Consider the following 16,674-nt stretch of genomic DNA (forward strand, 5'->3'; position numbering starts at 1 on the left):
ACATAAATAGAGCAGCAAAAACTTTACATGGGTCCTTTAATGGATCCATTGTATTGTAAAATCACAGCAAAGGAGTTTTATATCAACAAAACAATGACAAAAAAGGAAATGTCAGGATACAATTCAATGATTTGTTGGAATGTCATTATTCTAATACCCTCCATAAATAGGCCTAACTACATTGCTGGTTACAAACTAATTAATGAGAGCGCAGATTATTTGTTTACCAGTGCAGTTGCAAATTACACCTTTTGAGAGAAATCTTCATGTTCAAACAAAAACATTAAGGATAAGGACCTCATGGTTAAGCGAGGCACTGCAGCATCACTAATTCTATTCTTGAAGTAATACATATGTGTTTGTTTACCCTACAAGCAAGTTACCCCCCAAAAATACCTGACAACATGTCAAGTAAACCTGTTATTTCACACAAAGGCAATTTTCCATTGAGTGGAATAAGTTGAAATTCTGAACATTCAATGTATATTTGTTACAATTATTTTAACAGAGAACTATTGTTTCAATATCACACACAAGGAATCAATGCAAATGTTTATCGTGGAAGATCTAAAGGCTTATTATATTCCTTCACTCAAGAACAGCATATGAAATATGAAATCCGTATATACAGTATGTGTATTGTTTTTAGTTGTCAATGGTGTGAGAGAAATATTGAACCAATTAAACATTATGATTGATTCAGCTTCTTCAGTAAACTAAGAAATAAGTTAAGAAAAACATTTTAAAATGTCTGTTGGATGGTAAAATAAAAAAAATCAAATACACAATCCTTTTGTGCAATTGAATGGTGAAGGAATAAGCTAAAACGTTCCAGCCACCATTGGAATGGACCCTGATTAGCCTAACTATGCTGCATTCCTGATAAGCTGTACTGAATTCCAACAGCTTATGATTCTGTCTTGTAATAGCATTTTGTTTACCAGAGCCAACTGTCCAGGTGTTGGAGACAATAACAGGACTGCTGGAGGATAGATGACAGCTCTCTGTAACTCTGCTCTCTCCAACCAGGAAGCAGTCGCTCATTGTTAAGGGCCTGTAGCCTGGGGGTCCCCTCTCTTAGAACCTGGTACAGACAGGGCCATCTGCTCTGTATCCTAAGCCTGGTTCGACGGTCTAAAGTAATGCCACGGACAATCTTTTTGGCCCTTAGCTCCCGTAATGCTGGCAGATTAAGACTGGAGAAGACCAGACCACGACTAGGCGATACATCCAGGAACTCTAGAGACATGGACTCCAGTGTGTAAGATATGCCAAGGTTTCGGAGTGGCACCAGGATATGCAATGTCAAGGACTTAAGGTTGGGCAGTGACTTGGTCAGGGTCTGCAAAGTGCTTGGGCTTACTCCTTTGAAGACCCAAAAGTACTTGAGTTCAAGGACACGGAGGTGCTGGAAATGAGTAAGGAGTGACACTGATGTCTCAGACCAGTCAAAGTGCAGGCGCATCTTGGTGATCCGAGGGCAGCTGTGGGAAAGTTTTCCCAGTAGCACCTGAAAGTTAGTGACCTGGTCCATCTTGATCTTGGTAATGCTGTCATGGTGTGAATTGGAACCAACCCGCAGGTCCAGTGGCTCCAGTAGTGTGAATGTCCAGTTCAGGTCCAGATGACTGAGATCCCTGCAGTGGACATTTTCCAGGAGGTCAGAGAGAAGCTCTCCCCATTTGTTGCACTGGTCCCCCAGGTCAAAGCTGGCTTTTAGGGTGAGCAGGCTTGCCCCACGGGATATAAGGTGGTGGGTGTAGTGGTGAACCCATGCTTTCCAACGCTCAAACTCTCTGTTGGACACCAGCAGTCCTTCTTGTCCAAGGTGGATCACCCCACGGCGAGAAAAGTCTGCCACTCTCCAAAGCTTCCCTGATCGCACAAGGCAACTCCAACTGGAGCATACAAGTGCAGAATTGCACTTGTCAACCTCACTCAGGAAGGAAAGCACATGGAGCTGGCATTCCACCGGCAGAAGATTGAAAGGAAATAAGTCATCCCCTGCTTTTGCCATTCTTCTTCTACTGACAGGGACAAGAAGCTTCTTCCTTGGGGACATGGTGTTCATTGGTGGAGGACAAAATCCCCACCAGGATAATTCTGATTTAATTATGCCATATAAATTCTGGTCCAGCTCTTCCAAAGTCTGAGAAAGATAATCAAGTGTTTGTCAGTAATCATCGGACGTTATAGTATACTATAGAAATTATATTCTTAACCAAACAATTTAACCAATATATACATGTCTGGTTACTAATTGCATAACACACCTATTCCACAGACTGTGTAACGATACAGAGCGTTTGCTAAATATTTGCTGGCTAGGTAGCTAACCCGTAGCAAGAGAGCTTGTAGACAGACAGACAAAAGACACCAACATCGTAAATGTTGAGCTTGTCATCGATGTGGCAACGAAATAATGGAACAAATATGTTTAGTTTTTCAACCTGCTCTAAATCTAAAGTTAAATACCAACTGGTGTGTTGTGCTAGCTAGCGTTTTAGTTAGTTATACATTTCACGTACCTTGTGATGATTGTATGCAACAAGAAGAAGAGAAGTAGCTATTTCCTAGCAACTTTGGTCGTTTTTTCTTGTAGATAATTATGTTTAATTACATAGGTTGCGGAGAACAAATGTCTATAAGACCAATTTATGTAAAGAAAGTATTGGTTAGCCAGCTAGCTTACAAGGTTAACAGCTGAGTTGTTGTTGATAACGTCGTCATCAAATCGCGCGTCAAGGTTCTTAAATGTTCATGGGTTTCAAGTTTGAGTAAGCAGTGCGCAGGCTAATGTTATTTACATTTATAGGGCATTTATAAAGCACCAGGTACTGTGATGTTTTTTTTCTACAACAATGAAGTTAGCTAATACACAGTTATTAAACTACATGCAGTCCTTGGGTTATCTTACAAACTGCCGTAAAATCAAACAATGTATATGTCCAGACAAGCCCCCCCCCCAATCTTCGCCTGGCCGCCATCTTCAATTTTAAATGTTTGTTTTCTCTGGCGTTTAAACTAATGGTATTTCTATTTGTTCAGATCTCGGATTGCAGGATGAATCACGTAATAGTACAAACGCTTGAATAACAAAGTGAGTATTTTAGACAGTTTGTCTTATCAGCGACACTTTTTTTACTGATATTTCATGGACTTTTTTGAGGAACAATGTTAGCTTACTAACGTTAGCTAGCTAGCAATTGTTGTTGTGATGTTTTGCTGTAGCATTCGCTTGTTATTATTTAGCTAGCTAAGTGAGAAGCACACACTTTCAAAAGCAGAGCAAGTAACGTTAGTACTAATGGAATGTAGTCCTAACTGCTGGCTATTTAATTGGATGTGACGCCTCAGCTAGGTAACCAGAAAACGCATAGCCTCTAAATCAGACCTCATGAGTCATGGGGGTGTTGGCATGCTAGCCTAACGTTAGTTACCCATTTATAATCGTTCAGGCATTAGTTAATTGATTATTGTGCCACATTACACTGGCTAGCACGACCCTATTTCTGTAGGTGCATTGCTTGTTTTGCCTTTCGAGAAAGACTAAATTAATAACCACGATGAAATGCAATGCTAGGGAAACTCAAAGTTGACAAGCAACCACAAGATGGCATCCTTTCATAAACCATGAATTAGCTAGCTACAATCCGTTCAGGTTCTCTGTTAGTTTTGTGGCGCCCCACTTTCTGCTTAATTTATTTGCTTACAAGTTCATTGCCTACAAGTCTTTACTCTCAAACCTGTTTGTTTCTTTGTTTAGGTCCAGAATGCCTAGTGCTAAATTCTTGTCTATATCAACAGAAGATTAAACCACGCTAGCCTCCCCTCATCCTCACTCTGCAGATCTTCAAGCACAGATTAGAGTATATGCACCTGACTCTGGCATAATGAAGTAGATGGGGGAATCAAAGAACATGGTGTTGAATGGCAGGCGGCATGGCAGCAGATACTCCAGTGATCTATCCATAACCTCGGCCAGGTCGCTGCGACAGAGCAAGGGCTCCTTTAGAAGGAGGAGATGTAGTCGACGTAAGTGCTTTCCTCTGGCAATGTTCACCACACAATTACAGAACCATAAATGACCCCTTTCAGCTTCATAAATAAATTACACTGCAGTTTTTCCTGATTTTTAAATGGTTTAATTGTTAACGTTTTTTTGTCTCACCTCATCTCCTCCCTCTCTCTCACCTCAGGTGTCAGTAGTTCTGCCCTAGAGGCAGAGAGGCGTCATACCCCATCATCTGGTATGACTGCAAAGGAGCTCTGTGAGAATGATGACTTGACTACAAGCCTTATTCTGGACCCCTACCTCGGCTTCCAGACCCATAAGATGAATAGGAGGTGTGTCTCTTTCTGGCTCACAATTGTACACATTTGTCATATAATGGCTTGTGCATAAGTAAGCAGCCAAAGTTACACAATTGACTGCCTATGGTGTACTTTTAGGTTTCGACCCGTCAAGGACCGACATAGACATTTGAAGGAGGTGCTAGAGTGCTTTAAAAAACATGACAACCTTGAGAAGGCCTTCCATGCCTTGACTGCAGGGGACTGGTCAAGACACCACTTTCCGCACAAGACGAAGGCACAGGGCAAACTCTTCAAAGAGCATGTAAGTTACCTAGAAATATCCATTGTTGAGCAAAAAGAATGAACCATCAAAACAAAAATGTTACCACTATTTTTTTGTGTTTTGGCAGGTTTTTGTTTACCTACGAATGTTTGCAACTAACAGTGGGTTTGAAATACTTCCTTGCAATCGTTATTCCTCTGAGCAGAATGGAGCCAAAATTGTAGCAACAAAAGACTGGTAAGTATCCAAATTAAATTGTAGTAGTCTGCATTTAGTTATAATAAAATGTTGCACTAAGTATATAGTCATTTTTACAAACTCAAATATTCCTTATTCACATTATCCCAAGGAAAACCAATGATAAGATAGAATACCTGGTGGGCTGCATCGCTGAGCTATCGCAGAATGAGGAAAGTGTGTTACTGCGACATGGAGAAAATGACTTCAGTGTGATGTACTCCACCCGCAAGAACTGTGCTCAACTGTGGCTGGGACCTGCAGCCTTCATCAACCATGGTATGCATACCCATGCACTTGACAACAACTGTATCTGCCTCATTCAACACACGTATACTATAATTAAAATACCTATATTAAGAGACTAAACAAATGTTTTCTTGTTTTTCAGATTGCAGGCCAAATTGCAAGGTAAGTAATAATTATGCATGCAAATCAAAGGTATTGTAGAAAATGAAGTGAATTGTGGAAATGAATAACACATTTTTCTGTATGTGTTGTTACAGTTTGTTTCCACTGGGCGAGATACAGCTTGTGTCAAGGTTCTTGGGGATATTGAACCCGGGGAAGAGATCTCCTGTTATTATGGAGATGGCTTCTTTGGGGAAAATAATGAACTATGTGAATGTTACACATGTGAAAGGTATCATTCATTTCTTGCTTAAATATCAAACTTGTTACTTTATATGTTGAATAAGGAGTCATATATTGACTAGGATTTTGAGATTTCACATCTTTACCATTTCTACTCCCTTCAGACGAGGTGCTGGTGCTTTCAAATCGAAGACTGGACAGCCTACGCCCACTCCAATTATCAACAGCATGTATGGCCTGAGAGAGACAGACAAACGTCTCAATCGGCTGAAGAAACTAGAAGACAGCAAATGCTCTGGCAGTCAGTTGGAAGGCTCTAATATGGATCCAGACTCTCAGGAAAATCATGACACGCATCCATGTAAGTGCACCTTTGAGGTTGAGCAGGAATGGTTGCCCTATTTCCTAGACTAGGCCAAGTGAATTGAGCAGTCACACAAGTTGAGCCTGCTCTGTGGTTGCACCATTGAGCAACAACCAAAATACAAAGAATTCCAGTAGCCTGAAACTTATCTTTTTGGTTCCTCCCCATTGTTTAAGTGAAAGACAGACAATTTAGGCATTTATGGCAGCTGGGCAAGTTGTGCTTGCACTGAAGTTGCCCCAGGAAATTCAGTACATTTTTTGTGATATCAAATTTATTTATATAGCCCTTCTTACATCAGCTGATATCTTAAAGTGCTGTACAGAAACCCAGCCTAAAACCCCAAACAGCAAGCAATGCAGGTGTAGAAGCACGGTGGCTAGGAAAAACTCCCTAAAAAGGCCAAAACCTAGGAAGAAACCTAGAGAGGAACCAGGCTATGAGGGGTGGCCAGTCCTCTTCTGGCTGTGCCGGGTGGAGATTATAACAGCACATGGCCTAGATGTTCATAAATGACCAGCATTGTCAAATAATAATAATCATAGTAGTTGTCGAGGGTGCAACAAGTCAGTAACACAAGAGTAAGTGTCAGTTGGCTTTTTCACAGCCGATCTTTGAGAGTATCTCTACCGCTCCTGCTGTCTCTAGAGAGTTGAAAACAGCAGGTCTGGGACAGGTAGCACGTCCGGTGAACAGGTCAGGGTTCCATAGCTGCAGGCAGAACAGTTGGAACTGGAGCAGCAGCACGGCCAGGTGAACTGGGGACAGCAAGGAGTCATCAAGTCAGATAGTCCTGAGGCATGGTCTTAGGGCTCAGGTCCTCCGAGAGAGAGAAAGAAAGAAAGAGAATTAGAGAGAGCATATTTAAATTCGCACAGGACACCGGAAAAGACAAGAGAAATACTCCAGATGTGACAGACTGACCCTAGCCCCCCGACACATAAACTACTGCAGCATAAATACTGGAGGCTGAGACAGGAGGGGTGAAACCCCCGGACAGGGCCAAACAGGTAGGATATAACCCCACCCACTTTGCCAAAGCACAGCCTCCACACCACTGGAGGGATATCTCCAACCACCAACATACCATCCTGGGACAAGGCTGAGTATAGCCCACAAAGATCTCCGGCACGGCACAGCCCAAGGGGGGCACCAACCCAGACAGGAAGACCACGTCAGTGACTCAACCCACTCAAGTGACGCACCCCTCCCAGGGACGGCATGGAAGAACACCAGTAAGCCAGTCACTCAGCCCCTGTAATAGGGTTAGAGGCAGAGAATCCCAGTGTAAAGAGGGGAAACCGGCCAGGCAGAGACGGCAAGGGCGGTTCGTTGCTCCAGCCTTTCCGTTCACCTTCACACCCCTGATAACCAACATACAAAGAATTTGATTAGTGATCTTTCTGGTTCCTCCCCTGTGTGTAGGAGGAAGGCATGCTATATATGGCATTTCTGCATGTAAAAAGCTAGATTACATTTTCGAGATCAAGTTTTTGTCACGTGCATAAGTACAGTGAAATGCCTGTCTTGCTTAGTCTTTCCCAACATTGAAGTCAAGTATGACAAAAAAAAAAAGAAATAAGAAGAACCTGAGAAAGTAAGTAAGCTATATACAGTGTTAGTTCCGGGGTCAGATCATTTACAATGTGTAGGGATACTGGAGTGGTAGGGTTAGATATGTATAGCGGTAAGGTGACTAGGCATCAGGATATATGATAAACAGAGTAGGTGTGTGTGTGTGTGTGTGTGTGTGTGTGTGTGTGTGTGTGTGTGTGTGTGTGTGTGTGTGTGTGTGTGTGTGTGTGTGTGTGTGTGTGTGTGTGTGTGTGTGTGTGTGTGTGTGTGTGTGTGTGAGCAAATGAAGTGTGTTGGTGTGTCAGTGTGAGTATGAATAGAGTCAGTGCAAAAATAAAATAGGAGGGTCAATGCAGATCTTCTGGCACCTAAAATATACTCCTGAGCTACTATTGGTCAATTATAAGACTTACGTGACATGCTGTACTTGTATTAAGAACTGTAACATTTTATGGTACATACTGATATTATAATACATTGTAATTTTACAATGATCGTATGTAGGATGTCCTGTTTCTCAAACTTTTGAATGACTGTTCTGCCGTTATTTCTTCTTTTCTGTTCACATCTTAGCAGTAGGGAGGACAGCCCGCTCTAGTGTGACAAGGCTCAGTGACGCACAAGCTCTAAGCAGGCAAACTCTGTCCAAAATGCCTATCCCTACCTCATCGTTCAATCAAAGACACTCAAAGAACTCCAACGTGCCAAAGAGGCTAAAATCAAAGTCCATAAAGCCTTTGCTCAAGTTAGGAAGAAGGTGTCAGGTAACTGCCCACAAGTGCCCCATTGAGGTGGAAGCTATGGGTTTGTGCCTTAAGGACCCCACAGAATTTGTCAATAACAGGGTCTCACAAAAGAGAGAGATGGATAAGAAAGGGCCGGTGCAAGTGGTGGGAACAAGAGGTGGTCTTGAGCACTATACTGCGAAGGAAAACCATCAGAAATCAGTGAAAGATGTTAGTAGGTGCCCTGATGGTTTAGCTTGCACTCACAGAACTCGCAGTTCAACCAGAGCATCAGTTGGCACACAGGAGTCTGACAACATTAAACTTGAACCAAACTTGCCACCCATCCACTGCGGTGTGGTTAGTAAGACCAAGCCTATGGACCTTGGAGATTGTGTCACAGACATTCACTGGATGAACAGCTCAAGCCTGGACATCAGCTGTCCAAAGACGGAGAACTGTCCCAGACATAAGCAAATGATAAAGCAGGAAGAGCACTCTTTCCGACCAGCATCCCTTCTCAAGGAGGAGGTTTCATGCCTGCACCATACAGCCTGTACCACAGACATTGCTGATGGCAGGAAAGAGCTGCAGGGCCTGCCTGATGGTCATGAGCCCTACAACCTGTCTAAGGGAGACAAGCTTCTCCACCTTGGCAAGGTGAAGAAGAAACAGCAGATTACACGCTATGATTCCCAGCTGATCCTAGCCAACAACAACTCAGGCGTCCCCAAGTTGACCCTGCGGAGACGAAGGGACAGCAGCAGCAGTAGGATTGAGCCTGGTGAGGCAGACCCTGTCAAGTCCTCCAGCCCCACAAAGACCAGCATGAAATTTGGTAAGGACCATCATGCAAAGACCAAGAGGAGCTCTTATGCAGCCAGACTGAGTAATGGGACTTTCAGTCCTGTGGACCAGATCCGCTCCTCCAAACATGGCCTCAGTCCTGTGGACCACATCCGTTCCTCCAAACATGGCCTCAGTCCTGTGGACCACATCCGCTCCTCCAAACATGGCCTCAGTCCTGTGGACCACATCCGCTCCTCCAAACATGGCCTCAGTCCTGTGGACCACATCCGCTCCTCCAAACATGGCCTCAGTCCTGTGGACCACATCCGCTCCTCCAAACATGGCCTCAGTCCTGTGGACCACATCCGTTCCTCCAAACATGGCCTCAGTCCTGTGGACCACATCCGCTCCTCCAAACATGGCCTCAGTCCTGTGGACCACATCCGCTCCTCCAATCATGGCCTCAGTCCTGTGGACCACATCCGCTCCTCCAAACATGGCCTCAGTCCTGTGGACCACATCCGCTCCTCCAAACATGGCCTCAGTCCTGTGGACCACATCCGCTCCTCCAAACATGGCCTCAGTCCTGTGGACCACATCCGCTCCTCCAAACATGGCCTCAGTCCTGTGGACCACATCCGCTCCTCCAAACATGGCCTCAGTCCTGTGGACCACATCCGTTCCTCCAAACATGGCCTCAGTCCTGTGGACCACATCCGCTCCTCCAAACATGGCCTCAGTCCTGTGGACCACATTTGCTCCTCCAAACTGCATATTCAGCTGCAGCATGAGCAGGACAGCAGGAGGCTCAGCCAGTATCACCATGGTACTGGGCCCTTCACGGGTATAGTAGAGAGGGAAGCAGGGGAGGTCTTTGGGCCGACTGTAGCAACATTTGGGATGCATGATGACACAGAGGAAGACTCGTCCTCCTCCTCTGAAGAGGATGAAGACGACGTCTCTGACTCTGACCATGAAGAGTTCGACGATTTCATTCCACTTCCACCAACAAAACGCCTCCGACTCATTGTTGGTAAAGACTCTATAGATATTGATATTGCATCAAGGAGACGTGAAAATCAGTCACGCACAGTCAATGCATGAGCTTCATGGATCTTTATTTGACTAGTTGATTTAAGTCAACAAAACAAAAAAATCCCATGCTGTTGTAAAATGTTAACTATTTTTTTACATGATGGAACTTGATTCGTTATTCATATAGTAGAATGTGTATATTTTACATAGCATACAATGTGTAGTCCTTTATTTTTATATCTTCAGCTTTATTTTGTACAATTGTTAATTATATTTAAAGCCTTTTCTTGTTTGTGGGGTAAACATGCTAAATTTTGCTTCACTGACATTCACAAGAATGGAACCTTTTGGGAACACACTTGATGTGCTTTTGTCCGCATGGCAGTGTACACATGCATATAAAATAATGTGTTTTATATATTGTTTTGAGAGTTTGAAAGGAACAGAATTGTTTCTTGCTGGAAGTCTGTGAAAATGTTTGACTTCCAGTGATTCCTGGGAGCTGGCTTGTGACATTTTTGCCCCATTTTTAATAATTCATTCATTAATCAAAATGTCTTGGTGATTATATATTATGTTAACTTTTCAGTTTGTGAAGAGATGGATTTTCTTTTTATTCTATTAATTTCACTAAGTCACTCAATTCTCAAACTGTATCACTTCTCAGTCTCCGTTTAACAATCACAAATTCATTACAACTTACTTGGTCTGGCATTGGTAGTGTAGATATTCAAACACTTTAAAAATCTGATTTTATTTTTTCTTACTTTGCTATTTTGTTCACCATTTGTTCATCTGAATGACTTTCTGTCTGCTGTGTGTGAATGATGTGCATGTCTCAACTTCTTAAATTGCTCTATCATTTTTTTAATACTAGGTTGATTTTAAAGTCGGTTGTACAACTTTGGTGGACCTGTCACTGTATGCTGTCATACGTAGGCTACTGTCTGTGGTCTTGATTAAGCTACACTACATGGCCAAAAGTATGTGGACACCTACTCGTCGAACATCTCATTCCAAAATCATGGGCATTAATATGGAGTTGGTCTCTCCTTTGCTGCTATAACAGCCTCCACTCTTCTGGGAAGGCTTTCCACTAGATGTTGGAACATTACCGCGGCGACTTTCTTTCGGCGTTCCAATTCATCCCAAAGGTGTTCGAAGGGGTTGAGGTCAGGGCTCTTTGTAGGCCAGTCAAATTCTTACACACTGATCTTGACAAACCATTTCTGTATGGACCTTGTTTTGTACATTGGGGCATTGTCGTGTTGAAACAGGAAAATACCTTCCCCAAACTGTTTCCACAAAGATGGAAGCACAGAATCATCAAGAATGTATGCTGTAGCGTTGATTTCCCTTCACCGGAACTAAGGGGTCTAGCCCGAATCATGGAAAAACAGCCCCAGATCATTATTCCTCATCCACCAAACTTTACAGTTGGCACTATGCATTCGGGCAGGTAGCGTTCTCCTGGCATCCGCCAAACCCACGTTCGTCCATTGGACTGCCAGTTGGTGAAGCGTGATTCATCACTCCAGAGAACATGTTTCCACTGCTCCAGAGTCCAATTGCAGCAAGCTTTACACTACTCCAGCCGACACTTGGCGTTGCACCTGGTGATCTTAGGCATGTGTGCGGCTGCTCGGCAATGGAAACCCATTTCATGATGCTCCTGACAAACCGTTATTGTGCTTCCGTTGCTTCCAGAGGCAGTTTGGAACTTGGTAGTCAGTTTTGCAACCGAGGAGATACTATTTTTATGCGCTTCAGCGGTCCCATTCTGTGAGCTTGTATGGCCTACCACTTTGCAATTGTTGCTCCTAGACATTTCCACTTCACAATAACAGCACTTACAGTTGCCCGGGGCAGCTCTAGCAGGGAAGAAATTTGATTAAATGACTTGTTGGAAAGGTGGCATCCTATGACGGTGCCATGTTAAAAGTCACTGAGCTCTTCCGTACGGGCCATTCTACTGTCAATGTTTGTCTATGGAGATTGCATGGCTGTGCTCAATTTTATTCACCTGTCAGCAACGGGTGTGGCTGAAATAGCCAAATCCACTATTTTGAAGGGGTGTCCACATACTTTTGGCCATGTAGTGTACCGTTTTGAGTTGCTTGTATAATGTTGAGAATTACAGTTGAATTTCATATACATAGCTGTGCATTCTATAACTTAATGTATGTAATTCTTAACATTTATCTCCATGTCTAATTGTTTTTCTACCTCAGAAAAAAAAACTACTAAACGTGTCCTTATTTCTGGTGAATGTAGTTTATATATAATGCAAATCACAAATGCTTGTTTTTATTTTACAGTTTGAGTACTCAAATTAAAGGTTTCTTCCAAGTGTTTTGTCTTCATGACCTGCTGTGCTAAGCTGCTGTTTATTTGGGACATTTTCTTTTTGTGTTATTTAAATAAGGAAGGAACATTCTGTAACTTTCTAAAATCAACTTTTATTAATCGCATGCACCGAATCCTATTAGAATTTTTGCAACCAGACAATGGCGGAGTGAGTTCTGCATAATATATTTCACGGTGGTTTAGATGGTACAATTTTCCATTCATAATTGCTGCCCCCATAAAGATCCTATTAATTCACTTATTATAGGTTTCCATCCAAACATTTTATGCACATGAATGACTAGCTGAGCTGACTAAACTCCACTCCATGGTGAAGGAAGTTTCAGATGAACTCCACCAATGGAGTATTGCAGAGACCAGGCTTTGTGGAATTCAGCTCTGACCACATTGATTCGCCCAAGGTCAATACGCTAACCTTGTACCTATATTTGTCCATTGGTGAAATCCACACTTTTTCAATAAATGTTAATCATATACAATCACAGATTGCTCATTGCAGTTGATCTAAGATGGCAACTCCGTGCAAATGCACATATGCCAATTGACAAGGAAACTTAACAAGGAAACTGTTAGTGGTTTTATTTGATTACGTTCATTGAAAAAGCATGGATTTCAGCAAGCAAAGGCACACAACTACAGAGGACAAAAATGTACAAGGTTAGTGGTTCATAATACATATTTTTAAGTATTGATCTTGAGCGAATCGATGTAGTCTGAGCTGAATTCCACAAAGCCTGGTCTCTGCTCCACTTCGTTGGTGGAGTTCATCAGAAACTTAATTGAACTTAATGAATGACCTGATGCATAAAGAAGTCTCAACAGGCCTTACGGAAACAGCACATTTGTTGTAGAACTTTCCAATGTCGACAACAAGGTGGGATATTTTTGGTTCAGTTGAATAGATTATATGACCATTTTGGTGGAAATGCTTTTATGCACAAGTATTGTTAGAAAACAATCAAGTCACAGTAAACCTGGGAGTCACATGGTGTTTTAGCCTACTACCACCATGAAATGGAAAAGCATGCAGTTTGAGAGTTAACATCACTTATGGTGGTTAAGTGTACGGTGATGAGCTTCATGAAAATTTCCCTAAAATATCGAGGGTAGGCTATCATTTGAATGATGCTGGTGACATGATGATCGGTGCTGGCTACCAATATTTTTTTTTTACTTAAGGATCATCATTTAACCTGTACCCTATCCACTTAATGAGCTAACTGTTGTCTATAGGCCTAGAGCATGTTCCAAAACCAGATTGGGCAAGTAAACTATGCTATTTGTCGCAACAGTTTTTGTGACAATCAACCGTAGAACTGAACATTCTGTGGAAGCACATTAATCTTCAGTTTTTTTATTCGGAACATGGATTCTCCGGTACTTTTGTATACTTTTTATGCAGTAGTTCTGAAAGTAGCGCTCACAAGCCAAAAGCGGTCCTTGAAAATTGGGTACTATGTCACGTACAGATACAGTTGAAGTCAGAAGTTTACATACACTTAGGTTGGTGTCATTAAAACTCATTTTTCAACCACCCCACAAATGTCTTCTTAACAAACTATAGTTTTGGCAAGTCGGTTAGGATATCTACTTTGTGCATGACACAAGTCATTTTTCCAACAATTGTTTAAAGACAGATTATTTCACATATAATTCACTGTATCACAATTCCAGTGGGTCAGAAGTTTACATACACTAAATTGACTGTGCCTTTAAACAGCTTGGAAAATTCCAGAAAACATCATGGCTCTGATAGGCTAATTGACATCATTTGAGTCAATTGGAGGTGTACCTGTGGATGTATTTCAAGGCCTACCTTCAAACTCAGTGCCTCTTTGTTTGACATCATGGGAAAATCAAAAGAAATAAGCCAAGACCTCAGAAAAAAAATTGTAGACCTCCACAAGTCTGGTTCATCCTTGGGAGCAATTTCGAAACGTCTGAAGGTACCACGTTCATCTGTACATACAATAGTAAGCAAGTATAAACGCCATGGGACCACGCAGCCGTCATACCACTCAGGAAGGAGACGTGTTCTGTCTCCTAGAGATTAACGTACTTTGGTGAGAAAAGTGCAAATCAATCCAAAAACAACAGCAAAGGACCTTGTGAAGATGCTGGAGGAAACAAGTACAAAATTATTTGTATCCACAGTAAAATGAGTCCTATATCGACATAACCTGAAAGGCCGCTCAGCAAGGAAGAAGCCACTGCTCCAAAACCGCCATAAAAAAGCCAGACTACAGTTTGCAACTGCACATGGGGACAAAGATCGTACTTTTTGGAGAAATGTCCTCTGGTCTGATGAAACAAAAATAGAACTGTTTGGCCATAATGACCATCGTTATGTTTGGATAAAAAAGGGGGATGCTTGCAAGCCAAAGAACACCATCCCAACCGTGAAGCACTGGGGGTGGCAGCATCATGTTGTGGAGGTGCTTTGCTGCAGGAGTGACTGGCAAGGTATTGGAGTGGCCATCACAAAGCCCTGACCTCAAACCTATAGAACATTTGTGGGCAGAACTGAAAAAGTGTGTGCAAGCAAGGAGGCCTACAAACCTGACTCAGTTACACCAGCTCTGTCAGGAGGAATGGGCCAAAATTCACCCAATTTATTGTGGGAAGCTTGTGGAAGGCTACCCAAAACGTTTGACCCAAGTTAAACAATTTAAAGGCAATGCTACCAAATACTAATTGAGTGTATGTAAATGTATGACCCACTGGGAATGTGATGAAAGAAATAAAAGCTGAAATAAATCATTATCTCTTCTATTATTCTGACATTTCACATTCTTAAAATAAAGTGGTGATCCTAACTGACCTAAAACAGGGAATTTTTTACTTGGATTAAATGTCAGGAATTGTGAAAAACAGAGATGAAATGTATTTGGCTAAGGTGTACGTAAACTTCCGACTTCAACTGTATGTGCACCGCTTAATTTCTACCTTTCTCTGCATCGCTGTGGGTGCATCGTGCATTTTTCTAGCTCTCACTCATATATATGGTTTGGGCCTGGTGCTCATTGGTTGAACTCGAATTGCTAGGGGGCTGGTCAGTTGATTTCAAACTAGGGATTTTATGGTTAATTAAGGTGAAACAGTAATTCTACTGATAGATTATGCATGTATAAATTTCACATTGACACACCCATCCCAAAGTGGGAGGTAAAAAAAATGGTTTGTATTCGGCAAAATTCCGGAGTACTACATCATCAGTAACCAAATTTACATCCACAGTTTTTATGCAAGTAATGTCATACCATATAAAAAAAAATCACGACAGATTATATCTGATTAAATCACGACGGTGAAATTATATGAATGCCGACAGATAATTTGTTCGTTTGACATGGAGGAATATTTTTGTCTGTAAAATTTATTATGCGAGAAATGATGGTGGAAACGCCTTTATTTGCAAATATTGATATAATAACCATCGTATCTAATGTAAACCTGGAGTCACGCAATGATATGGTGTGTGGTCCAACCACTACAACTTGGGTAAACCATGCAGTTTATTAGGCTACAGATTAAATACATTATGATGAACTTCACAGGGTGGTGAAAGAGCACAGTTATATTGATGCCCATTTCCAATAAATATCGAGACTTTTTCTGGTGACATGATGATCAATGCTTGACATAATAATCTCATCATGTAGACTAGCCTACCCGAACTGTATTTGAGAGCTGTTGGCTAGAGCATACAGTATGTGCGAAGACCAGAGTAGGCACATGTGCTATTTAACACAACAGTTTTTGTGACAAAACTATAGGTAGAAAATGCAATGGAAACATATTGCACTTTAGCTTTTTATTCGGTACATGAAAAACGTCATCACGCACTGACTTTTATCTGCAACACGTCCATTTCGTGGAAACGCCACTGGTAGGAAAATGTGCATATTTTCTTTTTGCGTATTCTAGAATATTCACACGAAAAAAGTTGCCAATTGGATGGACACCTAGTTTATAAACGGCTGCCCCTGCATTCTTTCAAAACTGTATGAGGTGTCTTGAAATAATATGTAGCCTTTTTAGTGAGACATTAACCAGGTTTCCATCCAACCATTTAAAGAGGATAAATGACCTGACTCATAAAAATGTACAACAGGCGAAAACTTAGGTGGAAACACTTTTATTTGCAAATATTGATAGAAAAACCATAATGTCGCAGTAAACGCAATGATGTTTTAGCCTACTATGACATGGAAAAATATGCAGAGTTCATAGGCATGTATAATAAATGATGATGAATTTATATTATTTAATAACTTCAACTTATAGTGGTTAAGTGCACAGTGATGAGCTTCATGCAAATTTCCAATAAATATTGAGGGTAGGCGACATTTGAATGATGCTGGTGACACTATGATCGGTGCTGGGCTGCAAATTATAAAAACAAAAGA

At 41.8% G+C, this 16,674-nt stretch overlaps 2 protein-coding genes across 5 annotated transcripts; one reads left to right on the forward strand and one right to left on the reverse strand.

The window, feature by feature from the left end:
* Positions 1–17: 17 nt before the first annotated feature.
* On the reverse strand, positions 18–2,813 carry LOC106573761 (uncharacterized). Its single transcript, XM_014149104.2, has 2 exons — positions 2,529–2,813; positions 18–2,149 (listed from the first exon to the last, which is right to left on the reverse strand). Exon 2 carries the CDS (start codon positions 2,069–2,071, stop codon positions 938–940), a length of 1,134 nt encoding a protein of 377 aa, XP_014004579.1. The 5' UTR covers positions 2,072–2,149; positions 2,529–2,813; the 3' UTR covers positions 18–937.
* LOC106573759 (histone-lysine N-methyltransferase KMT5B) lies at positions 2,750–12,250 on the forward strand. 4 transcript variants are annotated; one of them, XM_014149099.2, is made up of 11 exons: positions 2,750–2,834; positions 3,049–3,100; positions 3,767–4,035; positions 4,200–4,347; positions 4,453–4,618; positions 4,707–4,816; positions 4,929–5,095; positions 5,208–5,227; positions 5,323–5,459; positions 5,575–5,771; positions 7,923–12,250. In XM_014149099.2, exons 3-11 carry the CDS (start codon positions 3,903–3,905, stop codon positions 9,965–9,967), a joined length of 3,123 nt encoding a protein of 1,040 aa, XP_014004574.1. In that variant the 5' UTR covers positions 2,750–2,834; positions 3,049–3,100; positions 3,767–3,902; the 3' UTR covers positions 9,968–12,250. The 4 variants fall into 4 exon arrangements, with proteins under 4 accessions (XP_014004574.1, XP_014004576.1, XP_014004577.1 ...); XM_014149101.2 differs by having other exon boundaries at positions 3,808–4,035; XM_014149102.2 differs by having other exon boundaries at positions 3,850–4,035.
* The last annotated feature ends 4,424 nt before the right edge of the window (positions 12,251–16,674 follow it).

Source organism: Salmo salar, chromosome ssa16 (assembly GCF_905237065.1).
Source record: "Salmo salar chromosome ssa16, Ssal_v3.1, whole genome shotgun sequence".
In the NCBI taxonomy this organism is placed as follows: Eukaryota; Metazoa; Chordata; class Actinopteri; order Salmoniformes; family Salmonidae; genus Salmo; species Salmo salar.

Coding starts and splice junctions, on each gene's coding strand:
- LOC106573761 (XM_014149104.2), bottom strand. CDS start 2,071: ATGAACACCATGTCCCCAAGGAAGAAGCTTCTTGTCCCTGTCAGTAGA.
- LOC106573759 (XM_014149099.2), top strand. CDS start 3,903: ATGGGGGAATCAAAGAACATGGTGTTGAATGGCAGGCGGCATGGCAGC. Junction 5,096..5,207: donor TGCAGCCTTCATCAACCATG/GTATGCATACCC, acceptor CTTGTTTTTCAG/ATTGCAGGCCAAATTGCAAG. Junction 5,772..7,922: donor AAATCATGACACGCATCCAT/GTAAGTGCACCT, acceptor TTCACATCTTAG/CAGTAGGGAGGACAGCCCGC.